Here is a 23703-nt window from a genome sequence, read left to right as displayed (position 1 = left end):
AACAGAGAACACCATAAACTCAGGCTTGATCTTTGATGGCAAGCAATCTTTGACTGTGTGTTTTGTGGATGTTTACCTTCTCAGTGACGGCTCGAGCGCACTCAATGAGTTCTCTCTTTGTGAATGAGTCAGATGGACTGATCTGTAGAGCTCCAGCCTTCTGAACCAGCACAATGCAGCCATGGCCCAACTCCTGCACACGCGTCTTTATCTGGAACCCGATCTACAACCACCAACACAACAGTGAGTGTGTAGAGTAAAAGACATAAGCTCTGTTCCAAAACCAAGTGAGCTGCCCACCTAGATAGCATTTTAATTTATCATTGGTGTACAGCGAATGATGCTGCATCAATCCCAGATTTATTTATTTTTTATGAATTTAAATCTAAGATGGTGGACAAAGCTGAAAGAAATGTTGATTAAAATATATTTCATTCAATAGTGACAAGATTGTTCCATCCTAATCTCCTGCGTTACACATGTTGTGTGGTGCTGCCCATGTAGTGCGTTTAAATCAGTCACTTATGATTTTCCATTTCAGCTTGGATTCTGCCTTAGAAGGTTGCTGCCTATGTAGGCAGTAGACAGCGAAGCTGCTAACAGAAATGAGCTACAGAGTGACTATGCATGTATGTGGGTGTGTGTTATTGACCTCCTCTGGTTCAGCAGTAGCAGCAGCAAGACGTCCCTGAACTGCAAGCTGACTGTAGTCTGCAGTGACATGAGACGCCAAACTGCCCAACTCCTCTGGAGCACTCACTGATTTAGTGATCTGTTAGAGAGAATGAAAATAGACGAAGAAGAGATCACAGAAGGACATGAATACATCTTTATGATACACAAAACAATCACTTAGACTGTGTAAAGAAGGGAGTGATGGCTCACCATCTCCTGTGCACTGACAGCAATAGCTTTGGAATATTTCACCATGGTGGTCTGGTATTCCACAAATGAGCCTTCTAGTTCTGGTGGGGTACCTTCACCTAACTACAGGACAACAAGACCATATTACGCTTTTAAACATACACAAACTTCGATGGCAAACAACTTGAATTTAATTAAATGATATGATTTATCACCAGTTTATAAGGCCAAGATATATAGGCAACTGTCTGTGCTCATCATCAATATGATGACAGGTGAATACCTTGCCCATGGCATCAGCAATCGAATCCACCATGCCACTGACCATGCCAACCTCACTGGCAGCTTCATTTAGGGTCACCATGAGGTCATCAACAGCTTCCCTCATTAGCTGGGCAGCTTCTGCGATGGCATCATGGGTATGAGCAGCCTGCACACAGATATCAAATATGCATCGAAAGATAGAAACTTCATATAGAGAAAACAAAAATTATGGAGAAAGTTTTATTGACGTTGGTAGTTGCCCAACAACAGTGACTTTACCTGGCTCTCTCTTTTATGTGAACATTAGCCAAACATTTAGATTTGTAAGCATAAATTTGTCTGTTTGAATGAGACATACTTTTGGGTTTCCTCCACCTTCCTTGGCAGCATACAGCATCTGTAGAGCAGACTCAGCAAGAGTCTTGGTCTGATCCAGAATGTTCATCTGCTGCTGGTGATCCAAGATTTTGGAGGCCATGCCCATAGACGCTGACACTAGAGGAGTAAAATAACTGACCAGCTGAGACACCTGAGGGACAGAAGCAGTTCTGAATGAATACTTATGGCATGGATTAGAATTTAAAAATATGATAATTATATATTTGACTATGAAGGCATAGAGTTCATAATCTGTTCTGGTGAAGGAAAATAGACAGTAGTCACCTTATGTCCCAGCTGTGCTGCTTCTCCTTTTGCTGCAGTAGAGATTGGCTCAATCAGGTGACCAACCTCCTGAACTGATGATGTCAACTGCTCCTGCAAAGCCTGATGCAGTACAACAATGGATAAAAGACTCCATGAGAGAAACCCCACTTATTTAATTGTATGATTTCTTCAGAAAATGTCTTCAAAATATTGCGGTCTAAAGGTCTTAAAAACTATATTCTAGCATGAACATTTGACCTGAAACAACAAACTAAAAATCTAAAATTGTAAAAGATATACACTACCCATCAAAATGTTTGAAACACTTGACCGAAATGTTTCTCATGATCTTAAAAATCTTTTGATCTGAAGGCGTATGCTTAAATGTTTGAAATTAGTTTTGTAGACAAAAAAATAATTGTGCACCATATTAATTTATTTCATTATAAAAGTTTTTGAAATTGATGACTTGGACCAAATAATAAAGAAAAGCAGCCAATAAGTGCCCAACATAAATGGGAACTCCTTCAATACTGTTTAAAAAGCATCCCAGGGTGATACCTCAAGAAGTTGGTTGAGAAAATGTCAAGAGTACATGTCTGCAAATTCTAGGCGAAGGGTGACTGCTTTGAAGATGCTAAAATATGACACAGTTTTGATTTACTTTGGATTTTGTTTAGTCACAGCATAATTCCCATAGTTCCATTTATGTTATTCCATAGTTTTGATGACTTTACTATTATTCTAAAATGTGAAAAAATAAAAATTATAATAAAGAATGAGTGTTTCAAAACTTTTGACCGGTAGTGTATATTCCCTCTAATGAGCATGACACGGTTGTGATAATAGGCATAAAAGCAGAAATATATATATATATATATTGAGCAGCTACTCTTGAAACAGACATTTACCTCAGATGAAATTTCATCTCTACGAGGAAGATTTTGGCTAACAGCTGCAAGAGAGGCTTGCTCAATATCTCTGATGCATTTACTGATATCATCAATGGCTGAGTCACATTCCTTCTGACCAGGAGCTTTATCCCTGTGGGGTGGGGGGGAACCCCACAAAAAAATAATGAAAAACATTTCATATTCGCTAATTTTAATTAAGAATGTCTTGTACAAACTATTAAATTGTGAACATATGTGTCACCTGATAGCAGTGATGAGGCTCTTGATGGAGTCCGACACAGTGCGTGAATGGCTCGCCAGTAACGACCACATTGGCGGATCTTTAGGGTTCATAACTAATGATCGTGCTGTCTTTAAAAGATGGGTGGAGCTGTCAAGCATGGAGCGTGCTGATTGGATGATTGGCTCCAATGCAGCAGAACCCTAAATTGAAAGTATAAAATCATTAACAAGGAGAATGACACAATGGAGGATAACACGGTTCAATTTATTTATGTATTTTTTTTTGTCTATTTGACAGGGACAATACAGAATAATATTGCTATGTAAGTTTAAGCCGCAGATGCTCTGTATGGCTTCTAGCTAATAGCTAATTTGCAACACCTGTCCCTGGTTAGGCTTTTAGTAAAAAACAAACAAACAAACAAACAAGCAAGCAGCAGCAAGTAAAATAAACAAAAAGAAAAACAAAGCAAAAAAAGATATACAGAATATGTAATTGATAATATAGAGACCGCATACATCAATGTTCACAAACCTGATTTTGTTTAAGCCAGTTTTGTACAGTTCTATTGAACACTTTCAACTCTGTTTGTCTTTTAATTTCTATTGATAATTTATTCCATACCTGTATACCTTTTACGGAGAACGATGACTGTCCAAATGTTGTTTTACGCATTGCTACTCTACAATTGTGACTTGTTACACCCCTCGTAGTAATTCCCTTATCATCTTGTTTTGTTATTAGTTGACAAATGATTGAGCAATATTATTTATACATTTAAAAATCAATTTAATAAATAAAAATGTATACAATTATCAAAACTGAGAAGACTGTGCCTTTTTTTTTTTTTTTTCAATTTGGAATGCCCAATTCCCAATGCGCTCCAAGTCCTCGTGGTGGCATAGTAACTCGCCTCAATCCGGGTAGCGGAGGACAAATCTCAGTTGCCTCCGCATCTGAGACCGTCAATCCGCGCATCTTATCACGTGGCTTGTTGAGCACGTTACCGCGGAGACCTAGTGCGTGTGGAGGCTTCACGCTATTCTCCGTGGCATCCACACACAACTCACCACGCACCCCACCAAGAGCGAACCGCATTATAGCAACCACGAGGAGGTTACCCCATGTGACTCTACCCTCCCTAGCAACCAGGCCAATTTGGTTGCTTAGGAGACCTGGCTAGAGTCACTCGGCATGCCCTGGATTCGAACTCGTGACTCCAGGGGTGACAGTCAGCGCCTTTACTAGAGCTACCCAGGTCCCCTAAGACTGTGCCTTTTTATCATTTTACAATGATGCCATTTCATTGACTTCTGATCCATTATTTTTAAAGCTTGTGTATGTAAAGACATAATGGGTTTGATAACTAATTGAGAAGCCTGACTCCAGACAGTCACACAGTAGGACAAATGTGATAAAATCATGCATTTATAACTTTGCTGCTTTAATAGGTATCGAAGGTCTAATAATGTGGACCTTATATACCTATTGAGAATGAAGAACATCAAACCCCCCCAAACACATACCTCTCTACTTATCTGCGCAGGCACACCAGCAAACTCTGGATTTGAGGCAAATGTGGTCAGATTGTCAACAGCTTCAATGAGCGGTGCCGTCGCAACACGACATTTCTCACGATTCTCCTCTGAGAAATCTCCGTCCAAAGCCTGTGGTGGGAGAGAGGAGAAATAATGTTCAAAAACAATCATTTCATTAAGTAGTAGTGTTTTATCATTTAATGCCGTAAGCAGCAAAGGCTGTTTACAAGGTGAAATAAATTAAGCAATTAAATAATTATAGACGAAATAAAGCTAAACAAACAAATACTCTTCTTACAGAAACATTAAAACCTTTATAAAAGGTTCTTCAAATGTATTTGCGAAAAAAAGAAAAGAAAAAAAGGTAATCTTAAAAATAATTTGATTTATTTTCATTGGTTAAAGGTTGGGTGATTTGTAAAAACAGTGGTAGCAACCTTGATGGTTTTGACCAGGTTGGCTGTGCTGTTGGCCACTTCTTTAGCTGACTGCACAAAATGGCGTTTTGCTACAGGGTTAGCAGTCTTAGAGGAGGCCAGTCGGCAGGCATTACACAATGCTGAGGTGTGCTTAGCAACAATTGTGGCAGCAGAGAGTACCTGCAACACACAAAGACAAAATACATTTAACGAATTTTGCCTTGAACACAAGCAGCGCAAATTACATTAGTTTTTAAGTCTCTGCACTAGATGCCCTGTAACTACCAGTCCAGAGCTCACCTGTGAAGGACTACTATTTGGGTCAACAAGATTTTGGCAAGCCATCTGGATTGCCTGATTAGCTCGAGCAAACTGGATGGGATCCACTAAGCCTGGGTGTCCAGCTTGACTGTTGGGGTCAGACACACCCACAAGGTAAGAGGCCTGGGGACACACCAAAAAACATTTAGAGCTTTGAGTGTAGAACTGGTAAAAATTAATAATGGTTATGACTGAAATATGATTGCATGTTCAATGGGAGTTTCTCACCTGTCCAGCAGCTTCAGTCAACCCACACAGAGCTTTGGAGGCTCCACTCACACAGTCTCCAAATGCTGGAACATCTCCTGTCTTACATTTATGAGAGATGCCAGCCATAGACTCACCAAGGGCCTATACAACAGACACAGGAGGATTACAATCACCCAAAGCACATTGCACAATCTAGTTCAATACAGTTCAATACATAAATAGGCTTAACAAATATTCACAATCAAAATATGCAAAAAGGTTCAAGCAAAACCTCCAATATTACAGTTTATAATCATGTTGCTGTAACCTTAGAGTTCTCCATAACACTTTCAATGCAGTCAAAGTAGGAGAGGTCATTGACGGGCTCGTTCGGGTTATCCAGCAGTCCATTAACAGCCTGCAACCCATACAAAATTACACAACATCCTAATGTTTTTAAACAGTTAGTAAAATGAATTGACATGTGCATCGTGTGCAGGTTATGTAGGATACCTCGAGCTCTCTTAAAGCATTGTCACACTCCCTCTGTCCAGGGGCATTCTGAGTACACATGGTAATCAACTGGTTGATGCTGTCGGTCACCATCCTGAACAACACACAGTGGAGTCAAGTTCAAAATACAGAAACATGAGCATGTATAACACATGCATGCACATGCACAGTCTAAAGTACCTGGCAGCAGCAGCGAGCAGATTCTTTGCATTGGCTGCTGCAGGATCCACGGATAAAGACTTTGCTGCCAATAGCAGCTTACTGGAGGCCACTGAGATGCTTTTCAAATTCCCAATCACCTGCATCTGATCATCCTTACTCTAAAACAACAAATGATTTATTAAAGGAAAAATGAAGTTAAAGGGTGGATTTGTTTTGGTCTTCAACTTTTTCAGACCAAGGACCCCATGTTGGACAGAAAGATGGAGCAGGCACCCTGTTACATTCTGTATAAATTGAGTGTTGCATTTTAAGCCTGGCTTATAAAAACATGTATAATGCCATAATGATGCATTTACATACTGTATAATGCTTATATAGCACAGCTATAAAAATGAGCATTATTGATGTAAAGAGTCATATATTTTATGTAAAGTACATTTTAATGTGGAACAGACAATGGAACATTTAGCTGAACCTTTGCTTTTTTTAGCTTTGGTTATAGTATGTTATAATATTTTGAACACACCTTTTCATCTTTCACAAAAATTAGTTTGAGATAAAACAACAATTTGTGAACCGCTGCAGTACCGTGCTTTTAAAGACCCCTGTTCACATTCCCACATTCTGTCCTGCTTCAAACATTTTACCGGAGTGTGACCAGCCATCTCAATGCCAGCATCCAGAAACTCATCAAAGTCCTCACTGAACTTTCCAGAAGCATCTGCAAGCTGGCTGGTGGTTCCTCTAGAGGCATGGACCACATCACCTGCAGACTGGTTCAGATCAGCTGCGGTCTGGTTCAGGTCACTCTGAGCCTCCTGAAAGCTTTTACTGCAGGGAGGGAGCTGGAATAAAAGACACAAAGTACTCTAAGACCACAGACATACTGTTAAAAGTAAACACCATGCACTGCATGAATTGCACAGGTTATAGAATGCAACAACGATTCAAAATGAAAGAAGCTTAATCATTACTGCAAAACATATAACCTGCTCTGTCTCCAATTGTCTGAAATGAACATTTGGAGATGGACACACTGAATTAAGGAAAATTGTTCCCAGCTAGATAGCTCAGGGTATTCACATAAACTTTTGTCAATTTAGTTGATAGGATTCATTTTCATCCTAAAAAGTATGCATTCTGCACTTTGCCTTTAGGATAGTTCACCCAAAAATGAAACTCTCTCTTTTATCCTTTACTCTCCCTCATGCCATCCCAGATGTGTATAACATCTTCTAGAAGAATATCTACGCTCTTTAGGTCTATACAATGCAAGTGAATGGTGGCCAGAACTCAGAAGGTCCAACATAAAGCAGGCATAAAAGTAATCCATACGGCTCATGGTTTAATCTTTATCTTCTGAAGCAATATGATAGGTGTGGTTGAGAAACAGATCAATATTTAAGTCCTTTTTTATTATCAATCTCCACCTTTGACCAGCCCCAATCAGTACGTGGCTGAATGTGAAAGTGAAAGTGTAGATTTACAGTTAAAAAAAGGACTTAAATGTTGATCTGTTTCTCAACCACACCTATCATATCACTTCAGAAGACATGGATTAAACCACTTGAGACTTATGGATTACTTTTATACTGCCTTTAGGCCTTCAAAGTTCTGGTAACCATTCACTTGCATTGTGAGGACCAACAGAGCTGAAATATTCTTTTAAAATATATTTCTGTGTTCTGCAGAAGAAAGTAAGTCATGCACATCTGGGATGACATGAGGTTAAATAAATGATAAGAGAAAAAAATTTTTTGGTTTTTTTGGGGGGGTTTTAAACTAACCCTTTAAAATTTAAAGCAACTAAAATGTATAACATAGAACAGTAATATGCACTACTTTAAAGGCTGTGAGAGTACGATGTCAGAGAACACTCTTTAAACTACAATAATTTAGATGTTTTTTCCCCCGCTCACCGTCTCTACCAGCAGTTTTTTACTGGCCTCTCCGATGCTTTTCAGAGCCATATCAACATCCTTTTGGCCAGGTAGACAGTTCACACATGCATTCAATGAGTGTGACACTGCCTTTGCTACCTAAAAAACAACATTGACATATATAACAATACAATACAAGTTTGAAAAAGCTTATTAATATAATTTATTTATTTATTTATTTTTTAATAAATGGCATGGATACAGATATCTAGGACTCACCTGTGCTAGCCTCTGTTGTACCTCTGCATCACCAGGGGCAACCAGCGCCTCCTTGGCTTCAGAAATCAATTTGGCTGATCCTTCCATAACCTCACGTGCAGAGTCCAGCATGGCTGAAGCTCCAGCAGGGTCTGATGTGGTGGCAGCAACTCCCCTCGCAGCCTGTGCTAATGTCTTCAGAGTCTGCGCTGTTTCGCTAGCAGCAACACCTGTAAACAAACAAGTGTTTGTGTGTGTGTGGTCAGATTTTGCCAATATTGTAGGGACCGAATATCCCAACAAAAACAGTAAAGCGGCTCAATGAACATAGTAAATCACATCTTAATGACAATTTTAATATATTAGTTAGCATCAGGGGTAGGGATGAGAACATATTATCATTAGAGGAGTATGAACATAATAGAAATAAATGTGTAGTGTGTTTGTGTGTGCACCAGTGGTGAATTCTCAGGGCCAGCAAAGCCTTCTCTGCTGGCCTAACATGCCTAATAAATAAATATTTTTTCATCCTTTCATTATCATTCACCTTTTTGCCTATTTATTTTCAATCACTTTCCACTCCTAATTCATCTACAATCGAATAGTAAAAAAGTTTATCCAATCAGATTTTTTTTCCTTGATGCTTACAAGCAAAGTGTGACGGCTGTTTCACATCGCATGCCCAAAGTCGAGCTCGTCAAGGAAGCAGTGCGCAAGTCTGAGCTCCACCCCGTTAGGCCTTCAGAATTTCTACAAAATCCCTCAACAGTGCAAGTGAATAGGTATCTAAAGTCAGATTGTCAGATTCATCAGCCAATCAGATTGATTTATTTGTTCTTGGTGGGTGTGGTCTTTAGGATATGTCCCTGTTGAGGCCTTCAAGCTGGCCTTGAGTGATGCAATCACATTACGTACATAATTTGAAAGTGAAGAGCGCAAGAAGCTGACGAGTCGGCTGTCAGAAAGTCTCTGGCTGTCATTGCTGCTATTACCATTGAAAAAGAGATTCTTATGGATTTGAAAACCTGAGATGTAAACAGGAAAGGAGGGCTGATTTTCACTTCAAGCAAGTTAACCTGTACTCTTACAAAACAAAATTTATTGGGGAGTCACGTGATGCCATGTGAGGTTCGGACGTGTGAACGGCGAGCTCTGCACACTTTGCTAGTTTTAACACTGTTAATGTCATAAACAGGTGAGATTCGATACACTCTGTTCCATAACTGTCCTAGGAGGACAATATGTCAAATAATTCAAAATCCTCGGGCTCTGGAGACATTAAAAGACACTTACGTGCTCAAGCTGACACCCCCGGAGAGGCCCTGAGCCCGGGAGTCAATTTGGTTGGAGAAGTGTGGGAAATCTGTAGAGAAATGTTGAACATGTCGGCAATGCTGACGAAGGTCGTTGCTGACTTGGAGGATCTTGCTGTAATACGTCGATCGATCACTGCCATGGAGATGAAATTCACTGAGGTGGTTACAAGAGTGGGGGATGTCGAGAAAAGAATCAACTATCTGGAGTCATCGGAGAGGGAATTATCTGCTAATCCGCTAGCGACCAAGGTGGATTTGGAGCTTGTCTGGGAGAAGTCAGAGGACTTGGAGAACTGTAGTCGGTGGAATAACGTCCGTATTGTTGGAATTCAAGATATGGTGAAATTCCTGGACAGGCTCTTTCCGAGTCTGCTCGACATAACAGGCCATAAGCTGGAAATCGAGCGAGCTCACAGGGACCTGGCTCGGAGATCTGCTGAGGGAGACAGGCCCCAAACAATTCTGGCTAAATTTCTGAGATCATCCGATAAAGATCTTGTGTTATGCAAGATGAGGAATAAAGGAAGGCTTTCTTGGAAGAACCACAGCATTTTCTTGTTCCCAGACTTTGAGAATTCGACAAGAGAGAAACGTGATTGATTCAAGGAATGCAACAAACTCTTACATCAACGGAAGGTCGCATTTGCACTGATGTTCCCGGTCAAATTGAGAATAAATGCTAAGGATGGCCATAAAACATTCACATGTCCCCAGCAAGCGATGTCCTTCATAAAAATCAATGGACTGAGTAAGTTATTTTGTGGTACTCACGTTGCAGCCAAGTGGACCGACTGAACATCCACTTGACTGTCCGAGGAAACTGTGCGCCTGTTATGTTTCTTTTTGTGCTGGTTCCGCCTAGCAGCTGGTTTTTGTTTTGTGGAGTAACACTCCTTCGGGACAGTGTTGCGGATGAATCTGCACATTCTTTGTGGTTATGCATCCTATTGGCTGGAGTTTGTTTTGTGGAGTATTTTTTGCAATTCATTGGAGTGATTAGGTCATTTGTTGCACTCATGCAGCAGCCAAATGAGCCAGCTCACTGAACATTCCTTGACTGTCCGAGGAAACAAAATTTATTGCAAGCAACATTTTAATAGCAAAAATTATTAAATAGCATTTTCATGGTATTAGACCTCCTTGGTTTTGGCTTTCGTGTGTGGACGTGTTTTTAAAATATCAATTGGTATTATTAATTGGCAGTGACTAATGTATGATGTCCATAGGCATAGGGTCTTATTAATCATGAAACAGTGTTTTCTCAACGGCATGAATCACACTGAAGGCCTAGACTTTAAATGCACGGGCCGCCACTGGTGTGCGCATATGTGAGAGGATGTTACCTGTGTAATGCTCATTCCCCTGTGCAGCACAGGTGAGCAGCTGGGCCATGGAGGAACCAACAGCCTTAGATGTACCTCCCAGGTCCTGAGTGCACTTTTCCAACTACAACATCAACAATCAAGTCACAAAGTGGATGCATAATCTATACAATCTGAAAGAGGTCTGTAATACTAAGAACTCAAAAATCATCAATTACTGCTTATTTGCAGAGATAGAATATGATTACTGAATGTGGATCTACTCACTGATTCTCCTGGTAGGGGTTTTAGCTGTCCCTCACTTGCAGCCATTTTTGAATCCTGAAGTTCATTCTTAAGTGTCTGTACTGCTATGAGGGCCGAGTCTATCTCCATGGGGCCGCATGCTTCATGAGCCTAGATATTACATAACAAATGGATTTGAAAAGTTATCCTGGTTTCGTACACCAATCAGCCACAACATTAAAACCACCTGCTAATATTGTGTAGGTCCCCCAGAAGTTCAGCAGTTACAGAAATACTCAAACCAGCCCATCTGGCACCAACAATCGTGCCATGGTCCAAATCACTGAGATCACATTTTTTCCCATTCTGTTGGTTGATGTGAACATTAACTGAAGCTTCTGACCCGTATCTGCATGGTTTTATGCACTGCACTGCTGCCACACATTTGGCTGATTAGATAATCGCATGGATGATTGTTGGTGCCAGATGGGCTGGTTTGAGTATTTCTGTAACTGCTGATCTCCTGGGACTTTCACGCACAACAGTCTCTAGAATTTACTCAGAATGGTGCCAAAAACAAAAAACACCAGTGAGGGGCAGTTCTGTGGATGAAAACGCCTTGTTGATGAGAGAGGTCAACCGAGAATGGCCAGACTGGTTCAAATTGACAAAGTCTACTGTAACTCAGATAACCGCTCTGTACAATTGTGGTGAGAAGAATATAATGTCGGAATGCTATTATGAGATGCGGGTTGGTGCTGTTTTGGCAGCACGAGGGGGACCTACACAATATTAGGCAGGTGTTTTTAATGTTGTGGCTGATCGGTGTATGTGGATCTTGTAGTCGCTGCAAATGTGTGGAGAAGATCCAGTACCTTCTGTGCAGCAGTGCGGAGCTCGGCCAGGCTGGTAGCCAGGTTCTTAGCACACTGTCCCAGCTGCATGGCTGCCGCCTGGTCTGTCACTGTGGGCACAGAGGACTTTGCTGATGCCACCATCTTACTACCAGGCTAAAAATAAAACAAAGAATCATATGAATGAGATAATGGTCACTAGGACATTTTTATACTAAAATAGTTCCTTTAAAGCAGAGGTTCCCAAACATTTTTTTATTAGCTGAACCCTTATTATCTAAATTATTTACCAAACAATTACTCACTGATAATTAACACTAACATATGAACAAATATAATAAATTTATAAATACAGTCAATTTGAATTAATTTAACATCTTCACATCTAAAATAACGTATTTAATCATTCTGATAAATTATGTAAGTGTTAGTTTTTCATTAATTAATATATTTTGTTATTAAAGGGATACTTCCCCCAAAAATGAAAATTCTCTAATCATTTATTCACCCTCTTGCCATCCCAGATGTTTATGACTTTCTTTATTCTGCAGAACACAAATAAAGATTTTTAGAAGAATATCTCAGCTCTGTTGGTCCTCACAAGGCAAGTGAATGGTGACAAGAACTTTGAAAATCCAAAAAGAACATAATATAAATATAATCAATATAATCCAAGTAATCCGAGTAATCCATACAACTCCAATGGTTAAATCCATGTCTACTGAAGCGATATGATATAGGTGTGGGTGAGTAACAGATAAATATTTATGGGCCTTTTTACTATGAATTCTCCTCCCTGCCCAGTAGATGGCGACATGCACGAAGAATGTGAATCACAAAAACGAGAGGGAAAAATGTGAAAGTGAAAGTGAATCTGTTTCTCACCCACATTCATCATATTGCTTTTGATGAAATGGATTTAACCACTGGAGTCTTATGGATTACTTTTATGCTGCCTTTAAATACTTTTTGGAACTTCAAAGTTCTGGCCACCATTCACTTGCTTTGGATGGACCTACAGAGCTGAGATATTCTTCTAAAAATCTTTGTTTGTGTTCTACAGAAGAAAGAAATTTAAACACATTTGGGATCGCATGAGGGTGAATAAATGATGAGTATTTACATTTTTTGGTGAATTATCCCCTTAATAAAAAAGTGTTTATTTTAAATAGACTTTAATTACTTTGTATGAATTTATGTATAAGCTTTTTTATTATTCAATTTGGCATTTTCGTTATAATTTCACTACTGCAGTTCTATCACAAACCTCAAGGGATTCGCAAATCCCAGGAGAGTGACGTTATCTGATGAGACTGATAGCAGATAACTGGGCAACTAGTATCAGTGACAGGAGAGATTCAATACCACTGTGATACCTGAAGGAAGTTCTCACTGGCAATGATGAGGGCAAGCTGGGCACTACTATCCTCTGGCTGCCCTTGACTTCCCCTCACTCCCTGCACCAGCTGAGGGATATGGTCAGCTACGGCCTAATACACATATACACACAGTTATATTACCAATAGCATAGTATATTATTGCAAACAAATTCCACACAAAGGCAAAATCTAATGAACATTCTCATATTAACAGACCTTGCAGCTCTGAACAAGTTGTTGGTGTGCAGCAGTGTTCTTGTTCGAGGGTGCTGCATTCTGGGATGCTGCAATGGTTTGAGTGGCAGCAGCAGCAGCTTGTTTAGCAGCATTCTGAAGAGATGAACAGCAGATGACCAAATGTTCAAATCTATCACAGCTTCATTCAAAAGGCTGACAAGTGTAAGCTCTTAAACAATTTACAGTGACTTCAAATAATCAGTCATGAGCCAGTCTCTGACCTCCAGCCTCGTGATGAGTTTTTTCTTGATGGCGTTCTGTGCAGCTGCATTGGTGGCTACACGCAGTCCCTCTGCAGCCTCTCGCAGCTTCTGCTGCTGGTCCTCATTCTCAGGGTATGCTGCAGCTCCCTGCATGAACACACACGTCAAAAACACTAGAGTCTGCTCCACTCGTTTCTTGTTCCAATAACTCAGAGGCGGTAGTTTCTTTGTGTGTGACTGTGACTCATTTACTTTAATCTGCCTAAAAGGAAATGTGTATTGCATGTATATTAGGTCACAGATTAACATGACAGCTAGTGAATGAACACATAGATGGGACTTAGAGAGACAAAAAATATCTATCATCTAGATACTACATTAGCGCAAAGAATATGCCTGAGATTGATGCTACATTTTCAAACACTTCTGAGATTGGTATTGATTGCTAGGATCAATATTCTAGGATGAATATTTCTCCTTAATGTAACATAAGAGCTTTGAAAAATGTAACATCTGTGAATGTATAGTTATTGAATTATTATGCTTTTAAATCCATATGATTAAAAGGTTTGTAAACACATGCTTTTTGTATCCGGATAATTTCTGGATATTCTTTAGTTGGATTACATTTACACCTTGTATTCCAATGCGTCTCTAGTGTGATCTGATAGATCCATCCAATTGCACTTTCACATGCAAAATAGAAAAGCCACTTATACATTACATTCCAGGTCATAATAAATGAAAATCATTCATAATTTACTGAATTTTATAAACACTGTAGGATAAATGATTTATGTATTTTTGACAGATAGACTATAAGGTATCTGGCCCATTATGTGTCTCTAGAAAGATTCCCAAGGATGCTAATAGGGAGTAAAAGGGAAAAAGTTGTAAAGCACCATTGGGAAAAAGACGAGTGAAAATTGAGAAAAACAAAACAAAAAAACAAGCGATTCCAAGTGTGGTCCAGTGGAATAATTATTGTTTATTAAATCGGGTGACAGGACCAGCTGTGTTGGTTGCCTTTTTCATATGGCAAAAGCAGATTAAAAAGAAAATACATAGAACCTGCTTTAATCGGATTGTGATGCAACTTCAGAACATAATTTAAAGGGATAGTTCACCCAAAAATAAAAATTCTCTCATCACTGACTCACCTTCATGCCATCCCAGATGTGTACGGCTTTCTTTCTTCTGTAGAACACAAACAAAGATTTTTAGAAGAATATGTCAACTCTGTAGATCCATAATGCAAGTGAATGGTGGCCAGAATTTTGAAGCTCTAAAAAGGAGATAAAGTCGGCATAAGAGTAATCAATAAGACACCAGTGCTTTAATCCATCAGAAGCGATCCAATCGGTTTTGGGTGAGAACAGATCAAATTAACTTATTTTTTTTCACTGTACATCTTGCCATTGCAGTCTCTAGGCACGATCATGATTTCAAGCTCGAATACACTTCCTAGTGCTTGATGCATGTGCATTTCGAGCTTGATATATGATCGCCAAGGAGACTGCTGTCAAGATGTACAGTAAAAAAAGGAGTTATATTTTGGTCTGTTCTCACCAAAAACTGATTGGATTGCTTCAGTAGACATTGATTTAACCACTGGAGATTGATGGATTGTTTATACTGACTTGATCTGCTTTTTGGAGCTTCAAAGTTCTTGCCACCATTCACTTGCATTGTATGGACCTACAGAGCTGATATATTCTTCTAAAAATCTTCATTTGTGTTCTGCAGAAGAAAGTCATACACATCTGGGATGGCATGAGGTTGAGTAAATGATGAGAGAATTTTCATTGTTGGGTGAACTAAACATTTAATACTTATGTAGCTGTATGCGGATAATGAAAAGTGTATTTACACCATTCACATTTACAAAAATCTGTCCCGGACCAACTCTGAAAGTGGTTTCAGTGATCTGATCACAATGCGTCTTGGGTTCATTTACACCTGGCATTTAATATGGTCAAGTGCCATCCAAATGTGCTCCAATTACTGAAAATGCATGTTAATGTGAAAAGAGGGCAGCCTAAGGCATACACACACACACACACACAAAAACAACCTTAAACAAAACACCAAAACAACACAAAATAAAAAAAACTTGAACCCCCCACCCCCCCACCACCACCACACACCTTTGCAGCCTCTACCATTCGAGCAGTGGCATCTGCAAGCAGTTTGGCAGCAGCAAGAAGCTTTTTGGAATTACTGACATCCACCTCCACCTCAGCATCTGATCTCATTGCATTGACCAGGTCAGAGGTCGCCTGGGCAAGAACACGAGCCTGTCGGACCATCTCACCTACAGAACATCAAGTTACATTTTTATGTGCATCACAAAAATGCCACCAATACACAGCTCACATGTGTATATAGCTCTTAATATTGGAAAATATGCATTCATTTTACCAGCATCACCCATGGAGCTGAAAATACTCTCTGTAACCGTCATAATGGTGTCAGTGGCCTGGTCGTAGCGTCCAATAGGCTCCCCGCGTGTGGCGTAGTTCCTCACATGAGTGAGGAGGTCACTGAGAGCCTGTGTGACGATACCGGCCGCTGCGCTGACTGCCTTGAGCAGTTCTCCATCAGTGGTGGCTGACAGGCAGGCCTGCACACAAACCTCCACTGAACGATCAACCAGCTTCCCTGCCTCAATCAGCTGCTCCTGACACACAGGGGAACTGATGGTAGGGCTCACAACCTGAACAAAATACACAAGCAAAAGAAGGACTATGTTAACACATCAAAACAGTCCTTTTTAGTGAAACTGAAAAAGTTTTTTTTTTTTGGAATTTAAATAAAGCCACACAGTAATCACAAAATCTTGCAGTGATTCCAATTAATTTAGGAATTTATTTAAACATTTCCAGCTGAGGATTTGATGTTTTTTATAATTAATAATAAATAAAAATTCCTTACATTTATATAGTGTTTTTTCTGGAATCTTCGACTTAAAGCACTTTACATATACAGTTTATGGGGACTTTCATCCACCACCAGTGTGCCGCATCTACCTGGATAATGTGACGGCAGCCACAAAGCACCAGAATGCCCACAAACACACACGCAATTGGTGGAGAGAAGAGTCAACTGATGTGGCTAACTCATATATCTTTATTGATAATTGATGTCTAATAAGGTTATACCCCTGTCTCTGTTCGAGGTTCAAGCACTGGAAAATGTAATGACCCCAGAGAGTCCTCGTCTCATCCAAAAGGCAGTGCCTTTTTACAGAATTGTCCCTGTCACAATACTGGGGCACTAGGACCAAAACAGGCCACATGGTGAGCACCCTCTGTTGGCCTGACCAACACCTCTTCCAGCAGAAGGACTCTTATCCAGGTGCTGACCTGGCTCAAACCTCCTTAGCTTCACTGGGTAATCATGCAAGAGCTGCAGGGTGATAGGCATCTGGGATTTAAAATCAAATTGGATAAGAAGCATGCGTGTGTGTGTGTGTGCGTGCATGTGTGTGTGTACTCTACCTTGGCACAGGCCACTAGTTGTGATGTAGAAAGGGCACACTGGGTTGCAGCAGCAATTACACTGTTCTGCAGGACAGTATCTTCAGACACCTGTGCCACATTCTTAGCCTTCAGAACCATCATGGCTGCTGCATTAGCCACAGCTTTTGCCAGATTCATCAGCACATCCTGAAACACATGCACACACAGTCTCAGAGTGATAAAAACACTAATACACAAATAAACACCATGTACAGTTGAAGTCAGAAGTTTACATACACCTTAGCCAAATACATTTAAACTCAAAATTCCTCACAATTCCTGACATTTAATCATAGAAAACATTCCCTGTCTTAGGTCAGTTAGGATCACTACTTTATTTTAAGAATGTGAAATGTCAGAATAATAGTAGAGAGAATGATTTCAGCTTTTATTTCTTTCATCACATTCCCAGTGGGTCAGAAGTTTACATAAACTTAGTAGTTATGTGTTAGTAACTTAGTGTTAGTAAGTTGCAAACTATAGTCTGGCAGTTTTGGAGCAGTGGCTTCTTCCTTGCTGAGCAGCCTTTCAGGTTATGTCGATATAGGACTCATTTTACTGTGGATATAGATACTTGTCTACCTGTTTCCGCCAGCATTTTCACAAGGTCCTTTGCTGTTGTTCTGGGATTGATTTGCACTTTTCGCCTCAAACTACGTTCATCTCTAGGAGACAGAATGCATCTCCTTCCTGAGGGTTATGATGGTTGCGTGGTCCCATGGTGTTTATACTTGCGTACTAATGTTTGTACAGATGAACGTGGTACCTTAAGGCACTGTGGAGGTCCACAGTTTTTGTTTCTGAGGTCTTGGCTGATTTCTTTTGATTTTCCCATGATGTCAAGCAGAGAGGCACTGAGTTTCAAGGTAAGCCTTAAAATACATCCACAGGTACACCTTCAATTCAGTGCACCTCCTATCAGAAGCTAATTGTCTAAAGGCTTGACATCATTTTCTGGAATTTTCAATGCTGCTTAAAGGCACGGTTAACTTAGTGTGGTCTTTATGATTTGATGCAGCTGGCTGAAAAGCAGTGCATGTTTTTGTTTCTTTGGACACTGAAAAGTGTAATTAAATGTCTATGTGTTTGTCAAGCTGGTTCCCACCTCCTCCTTTCCAATTTTAATCCCCCTGATACACTTAGTGTTTGTAAACTTCTGACCCACTGGAATTGTGATATAGTCAATTAAAAGTGAAACAATCTGTCTGTAAACAATTGTTGGAAAAATTACTTGTGTCATGCACAAAGTAAATGTCTTAAACGACTTGCCAAAACTGTAGTTTGCTAATATGAAATCTGTGGAGTGGTTAAAAAATGAGTTTAATGACGTATATAAACTTCTGACTTCAACTGTAACACAAGAGACAACAATGTACCTGGAAGCGCTCATCGGTTTCATTCTCTCCAATCTGTCGGAGCAGATCTCCACTGGCTTGACCGATACTACCTGCAGCAGTCAAAACTGTCTGTCGTGGCTGCATGAGAACACATACACACCATTAAACACAGCACTGTTAAAATTATTAAGCATCACATGAGTTGAGCCACAAAGATATAAAAAAATATTAAAAATCGGATTTCGCACACTCCCTTACCTCTCCTGATGTAGGCTCCACAGCTTTGAGCAGGTCAGAAACAGCTCCAGTGAGAGTTCTGGCAGCCCTCATGAGGTCCTGTCCACTGCCTACTTCATCCTCCATCAAAGCAGCCAGCAGTTTCACACCCTTTGACATCTCCGTCAGATTAGAGGAGATCGTGGTGATGGCACACCCAACTGCGGTGTAATCAGTGTCTGTTGGATCACCTGAGAAATGGAACAGGAGACTCAATCATTACATTGCGGATAACATCCAAAATGCCAAGAGAGCCCAACTGAAATTCTAACCAGTTTAAGATGGTTTGCTGTTCTTAGCTGGTTTAAGGTGGTCTCCTAAAGTAGCCAAGCAGGTATAAGCACCCAAATCCACTCTAATACCAACAAACCAGGCCAGCTAAGATCAGTACACTGTCGTCAACTGGGTTTAAGCTGTTTTTTCTTTTTGGTTATCAGAGTGTTACATTCTGATCAGCTTGAAATTGTTGTGCAAGACCTCAATAATTTAATCAGCTAAAAAGAATAATCCACCAAAAAACAAAAATTCTCTCATCATTCACTCACCCCTCACACCATCCCAGATGTGTATGACTTTTCTTCAGCTGAACACAAATGAAGATTTTTGGAAGAATATTTCAGCTCTGTGGGTCCTCACAATGCAAGTGAATGGTGACCAAAACTTTGAATCTCCAAAAAGCACATTAAGGCAGCATAAAAGTAATCCATCTGACTCCAGTGGTTAAATCTATATCTTCAGAAGCAATCCAAATTGTTTTTGGTCAGAACAGACCAAAATATAACTTCTTTTAAACTTGAAATCTTGAAAATCTCCTTAGCGATTATGATTTCAAGCTTGATTACACTTCCAAGAGCCATCTAGCGTTCTGCGCATGCGTTAAGCACTAGGGAGTGTAATCGAGCTTGACATCACGATGGTGCCTAGAAACTGCAAAGGCAAGATGACAGTAAAAAAAGAGAAGAAAAAAAATAATAATAATTATATTTTGGTCTGTTCTCAGCCAAAACAGATTAGATTGCTTAAGACATGATTAAACCACTGGAGTCATATGGATTACTTTTATGCTGCCTTTGTGCTTTTTGGAGTTTCAAAGTTTTGTTCACCATTCACTTGCATTGTATGGACCTAAAGAGCTGACACATTCTTCTAAAAATCTTCATTTGTGTTCTGCAGAAGAAAGAAAGCCATACACATTTGGGTTGGCATTAGAGCAAGTAAATGATGAGAATTTTCATTTTTGGGTGAACTATCCCTTTTATTCAGTAGGCTACGTATTCTACTTTAGGTCAAGGCCTTACCAGCAGTAAGATTAACCACAGAGGCAGTTCCTGCTGTAATGGCATCAACCTGAGAGTGAATATCATGCTTGGACTCATCCATCTTATTCTGAATCCACACTTTAGAAGACTGAAGAAAAAAGAAAAGAATGCAAGGCAAGTTCAGGTAAGAAGCACAGGAGTATAAGAAGGTAAATGTGAAGGGTGTCAAGACTACACAAGCACATCTACAAGTGTACATGTATTCTCTCACCATATCATCTCCAAGTGGTGGCAGCTCTTCCACCTCCTCCAGGTCTGACTGAGCCTGCTGCACTGCTTGCATACTGCTGTTAATAGTGCCCACTAGAGCCTGTTGGGCTGCACTCTGTTCAACCAATTAAGGGTGGCAAAAATGATACAATTCACAGTTTGATCTATAGATGACAGCTGTAAACTAAAGATTGACCAATATGGGTTACACAATGGCAGGTGCTGATATCTAGACAGTAAGGTGGTCCTATGGCCAATTCAATATACTGTAAAATACTGGACAATTAATTTGTTTGGCCGATACATTGGTCTATGAATATGATAAATTGTTTGTGTTTATCCTCACCAGTGGTGGCATATGTCCAAGATGCATTTGTCCAGTGGTGATTTGTTGCTGTGGAGATGGCATGGTACCTCTGTTTAGTGTTTCTGGGCCAACAGACCCCGACCTCAAGATCCCAGGCAGTGCCACCGAGCCATGCTCTACCCGTCCAACACGGTTAAACTGCTGCTGCAATATAGTAGATCTGTGCAAGGAACGAGAGCATGAGGACATACAGACATATTGGTTCAGATATTGGTTCAGCTACAGCATTCATGGTTTATTCAACAACCGCAGACTTCACGTCATTGAAAAAGTTTGAGAGTACAGAAGTGTGTGGAATAGGTAAACTCAGCTCCATCTAGATAACTCAAGATATCTAGAGACTGAGATAAAGTTGTTTTTTTTTCACTGAGAAAAATTATTCCACATTATTTTCCTCCTCTTGAACTGGTCTGATTACAGAAGTATTTCCAAAGAGAATTGGCAGGAAATTACAAAGCAATTCAAGGAGATTTGGTTCTTATCATTGCTGCCTCAAAAAGGCTGCCTTTGAGAGCTTTGTGTAATATACAGTATGTCTTACTTTTTTGGAGAAACTGATTCCTCTAACATGGTAGCCTCTTCATCTCCCTCCAAGCCAAAATGATCCTTGCTTTGTTTCTGTGGGGTTAAACAGTCATGAAGAAACATTTTACACACATATACACAGACAAGACTCTGGTTACATTCTGCATACTGATAATCTGTATACCATTATTCAGTGATACAAAAACCCTTCATAATCCAGGAAAGTGCCTAATCTCTTTCCGGGAAAGCACACGAAACAAACTGAATGCATCACAAGTCACGTGAGAAAAGCCATGAAAGGGGATTAATACTGGCCTTCTTAAGGATGATGTCGATGTAACCTGCTATAAGCTGAGATATCTGTTCTCCCTCTGTGGTCTGCACGGAATAGTAGCTCTCCTGATACTCCCCAAAATCCTGCACATGAACGCAAACACAGTTCAATGAAAACTAAAAAGCTTGAGAACCTCAGGGAGGGAAATGAAGAAAAAAAATAATATAATATCTTTAGTGCTTTCCTTAAGCACCTGAAGCTATTTGAGCCATTTGGAAGTCCAATATGAGTTTGTAAGGATATGTATGTTATGTAAGTACCAGTGTAAAGCTTTTAGGTGAGGCGGCCCATCTCTTCACTGTAGTAAGCGGCCACTCCTGAACTACGTCTTTGGTTTTCTCATCCACTCGCATCACTGATTCTTTGGTTATACCAAGCAGCCTTGGGACGAGCTTATTCTTGCTTTTCATTTTCTCCTAAGAAAAAAAAAACCACACGAAAATGTTAATTCACTATTTTGAATCATTAAGTACTACAGACAGTACTTACAATTAGAGACAAACATCTTTTTTTGTGTAGGGTCACTTACTCATTTTTTTCTCCACATTTTAGAATAATAGTAAAGTCATCAAAACTATGGAATCACATAAATGGAAATATGGGAATTATGTTGTGACTAAACAAAATCCAAAATAAATCAAAACTGTGTTATATTTTAGCATCTTCAAAGTAGTCACCCTTTCCCTAGAATTTGCAGACATGTACTCTTGACATTTTCTCAACCAACTTCTTGAGGTATCACCCTGGGATGCTTTTTAAACAGTATTTAAGGAGTTCCCATCTATGTTGGGCACTTATTGGCTGCTTTTCTTAATTATTCGTTTCGAAAACTTTTTTTTTTTAAATAAAATTAAAGTAAATATGTTGGCACAATTATATTTTTGTCTACAAAACTAATTTCAAACATTTAAGCATACACCTTCAGATCAGAAGATTTTTAAGATCATGAGAAACATTTCAGTCAAGTGTTTCAAAACTTTTGACCGGTAGTGTATATACACATATACATATATATTATATATATTATATTATATATATATATATATATATATATATATGTATGTGTGTGTGTGTGTGTGTGTGTGTGTGTGTGTGTGTGTGTGTGTGTGTGTGTGTGTGTGTGTGTATATATATTATATATATTATATTATATATATATATATATATATACATACATACATATATAAACACTCTGCTTGTGTTTGTGCCATTCTAAACTAAAGTGTAAGAGCAGCGCAGATGTGTTAAAAGCTACTGTATGTGTGTCTCTTTACATGTATTTTAATTTTTTTTTTTGACATTACATATGTTAGCCAGCAGGTTGTGGCAAAAGGTAATTTTTGTGTGTAATATGAGCCAGTTGATGACGTGAAGTGAGTCAGCGTCACTCAGTGTTTATATTCAACAGCACTCTGTGGTCACTCGTATTACTACTACACTACTAAAGCTAGGAAATAGCTTTAAATGGCTTTAAATTAACAACTTCAGCATTAAGGCTCATCACAACTGAGAGACACAACAGACTGATTAATTACATAAACTCAAGGTGCTTAACTCTTAACTCTGTTCACAAAATTCAAGATTGCGGTTTCTATAATAAAATCTATACCCCCGCTTGAACGGCTATTAGACAACTGAGAAAGCTGATCTTCAGAAAGCTGACAGCATCTCTGCTTGGGTGTGGCAACAGGTGATCCCACACGATTTTTATGACCGTACAGTTTTTCCAATTTTTTAAAAATGCACTTGTTCATTGAACTGTTGTATATAGGCAATATCACACGAACAAGAGCCTTAAATCAGCACTGCTGTGATTACCTACTGCTGTGATTACTAACTCTTGCCTGCGGCCTATTCACAGCAGTGCTGATTTAGGGCCATATCGCACTCTTGCTCGTGTGATATTGCTTAAATATATAATATATATATATATATATATATATATATATATATATATATATATATATATATATATATATATATTGTCTTTTTGTATATTTCTATATATACTTATATTATCTATTCACTTTATATTTTTAATTCTATTTTTTTATTATTATTATCTCGGTCTTGTTGTTGTATTATTGT

The 23703-nt window shown here is 39.3% G+C and overlaps 1 protein-coding gene across 1 annotated transcript in view; it reads right to left on the bottom strand.

Moving 5' to 3' along the window:
* The window catches only part of LOC127416918 (talin-2-like), an 87299-nt gene that overhangs the window by 13585 nt on the left and 50011 nt on the right, over positions 1–23703 (bottom strand). Inside the window, exons 11-45 of the mRNA XM_051656557.1 lie at positions 21876–22031; positions 21597–21698; positions 21298–21374; positions 20736–20916; positions 20391–20504; positions 20159–20267; positions 18843–19051; positions 18624–18722; positions 17227–17394; positions 16148–16442; positions 15874–16040; positions 13745–13873; positions 13503–13616; positions 13284–13397; positions 11929–12063; positions 11096–11224; positions 10850–10952; positions 8212–8420; positions 7972–8091; positions 6700–6897; positions 6071–6210; positions 5891–5984; positions 5706–5795; positions 5417–5539; positions 5168–5311; positions 4886–5047; positions 4437–4577; positions 2929–3110; positions 2685–2817; positions 1792–1893; positions 1487–1657; positions 1148–1294; positions 886–987; positions 653–772; positions 77–223 (exon numbers count right to left, since the gene is read on the bottom strand). Of these exons, the coding sequence (XP_051512517.1) occupies positions 77–223; positions 653–772; positions 886–987; positions 1148–1294; positions 1487–1657; positions 1792–1893; positions 2685–2817; positions 2929–3110; positions 4437–4577; positions 4886–5047; positions 5168–5311; positions 5417–5539; positions 5706–5795; positions 5891–5984; positions 6071–6210; positions 6700–6897; positions 7972–8091; positions 8212–8420; positions 10850–10952; positions 11096–11224; positions 11929–12063; positions 13284–13397; positions 13503–13616; positions 13745–13873; positions 15874–16040; positions 16148–16442; positions 17227–17394; positions 18624–18722; positions 18843–19051; positions 20159–20267; positions 20391–20504; positions 20736–20916; positions 21298–21374; positions 21597–21698; positions 21876–22031 (4926 nt within the window). The remainder of the gene's footprint in view (positions 1–76; positions 224–652; positions 773–885; positions 988–1147; positions 1295–1486; positions 1658–1791; positions 1894–2684; positions 2818–2928; positions 3111–4436; positions 4578–4885; positions 5048–5167; positions 5312–5416; positions 5540–5705; positions 5796–5890; positions 5985–6070; positions 6211–6699; positions 6898–7971; positions 8092–8211; positions 8421–10849; positions 10953–11095; positions 11225–11928; positions 12064–13283; positions 13398–13502; positions 13617–13744; positions 13874–15873; positions 16041–16147; positions 16443–17226; positions 17395–18623; positions 18723–18842; positions 19052–20158; positions 20268–20390; positions 20505–20735; positions 20917–21297; positions 21375–21596; positions 21699–21875; positions 22032–23703) is intronic.

Source organism: Myxocyprinus asiaticus, chromosome 1 (genome assembly GCF_019703515.2).
Source record: "Myxocyprinus asiaticus isolate MX2 ecotype Aquarium Trade chromosome 1, UBuf_Myxa_2, whole genome shotgun sequence".
Classification (NCBI taxonomy): domain Eukaryota; kingdom Metazoa; phylum Chordata; class Actinopteri; order Cypriniformes; family Catostomidae; genus Myxocyprinus; species Myxocyprinus asiaticus.
The sequence above is the reverse complement of the archived record's forward strand: the minus strand, read 5'-3'. Positions and strand labels throughout refer to the sequence as shown.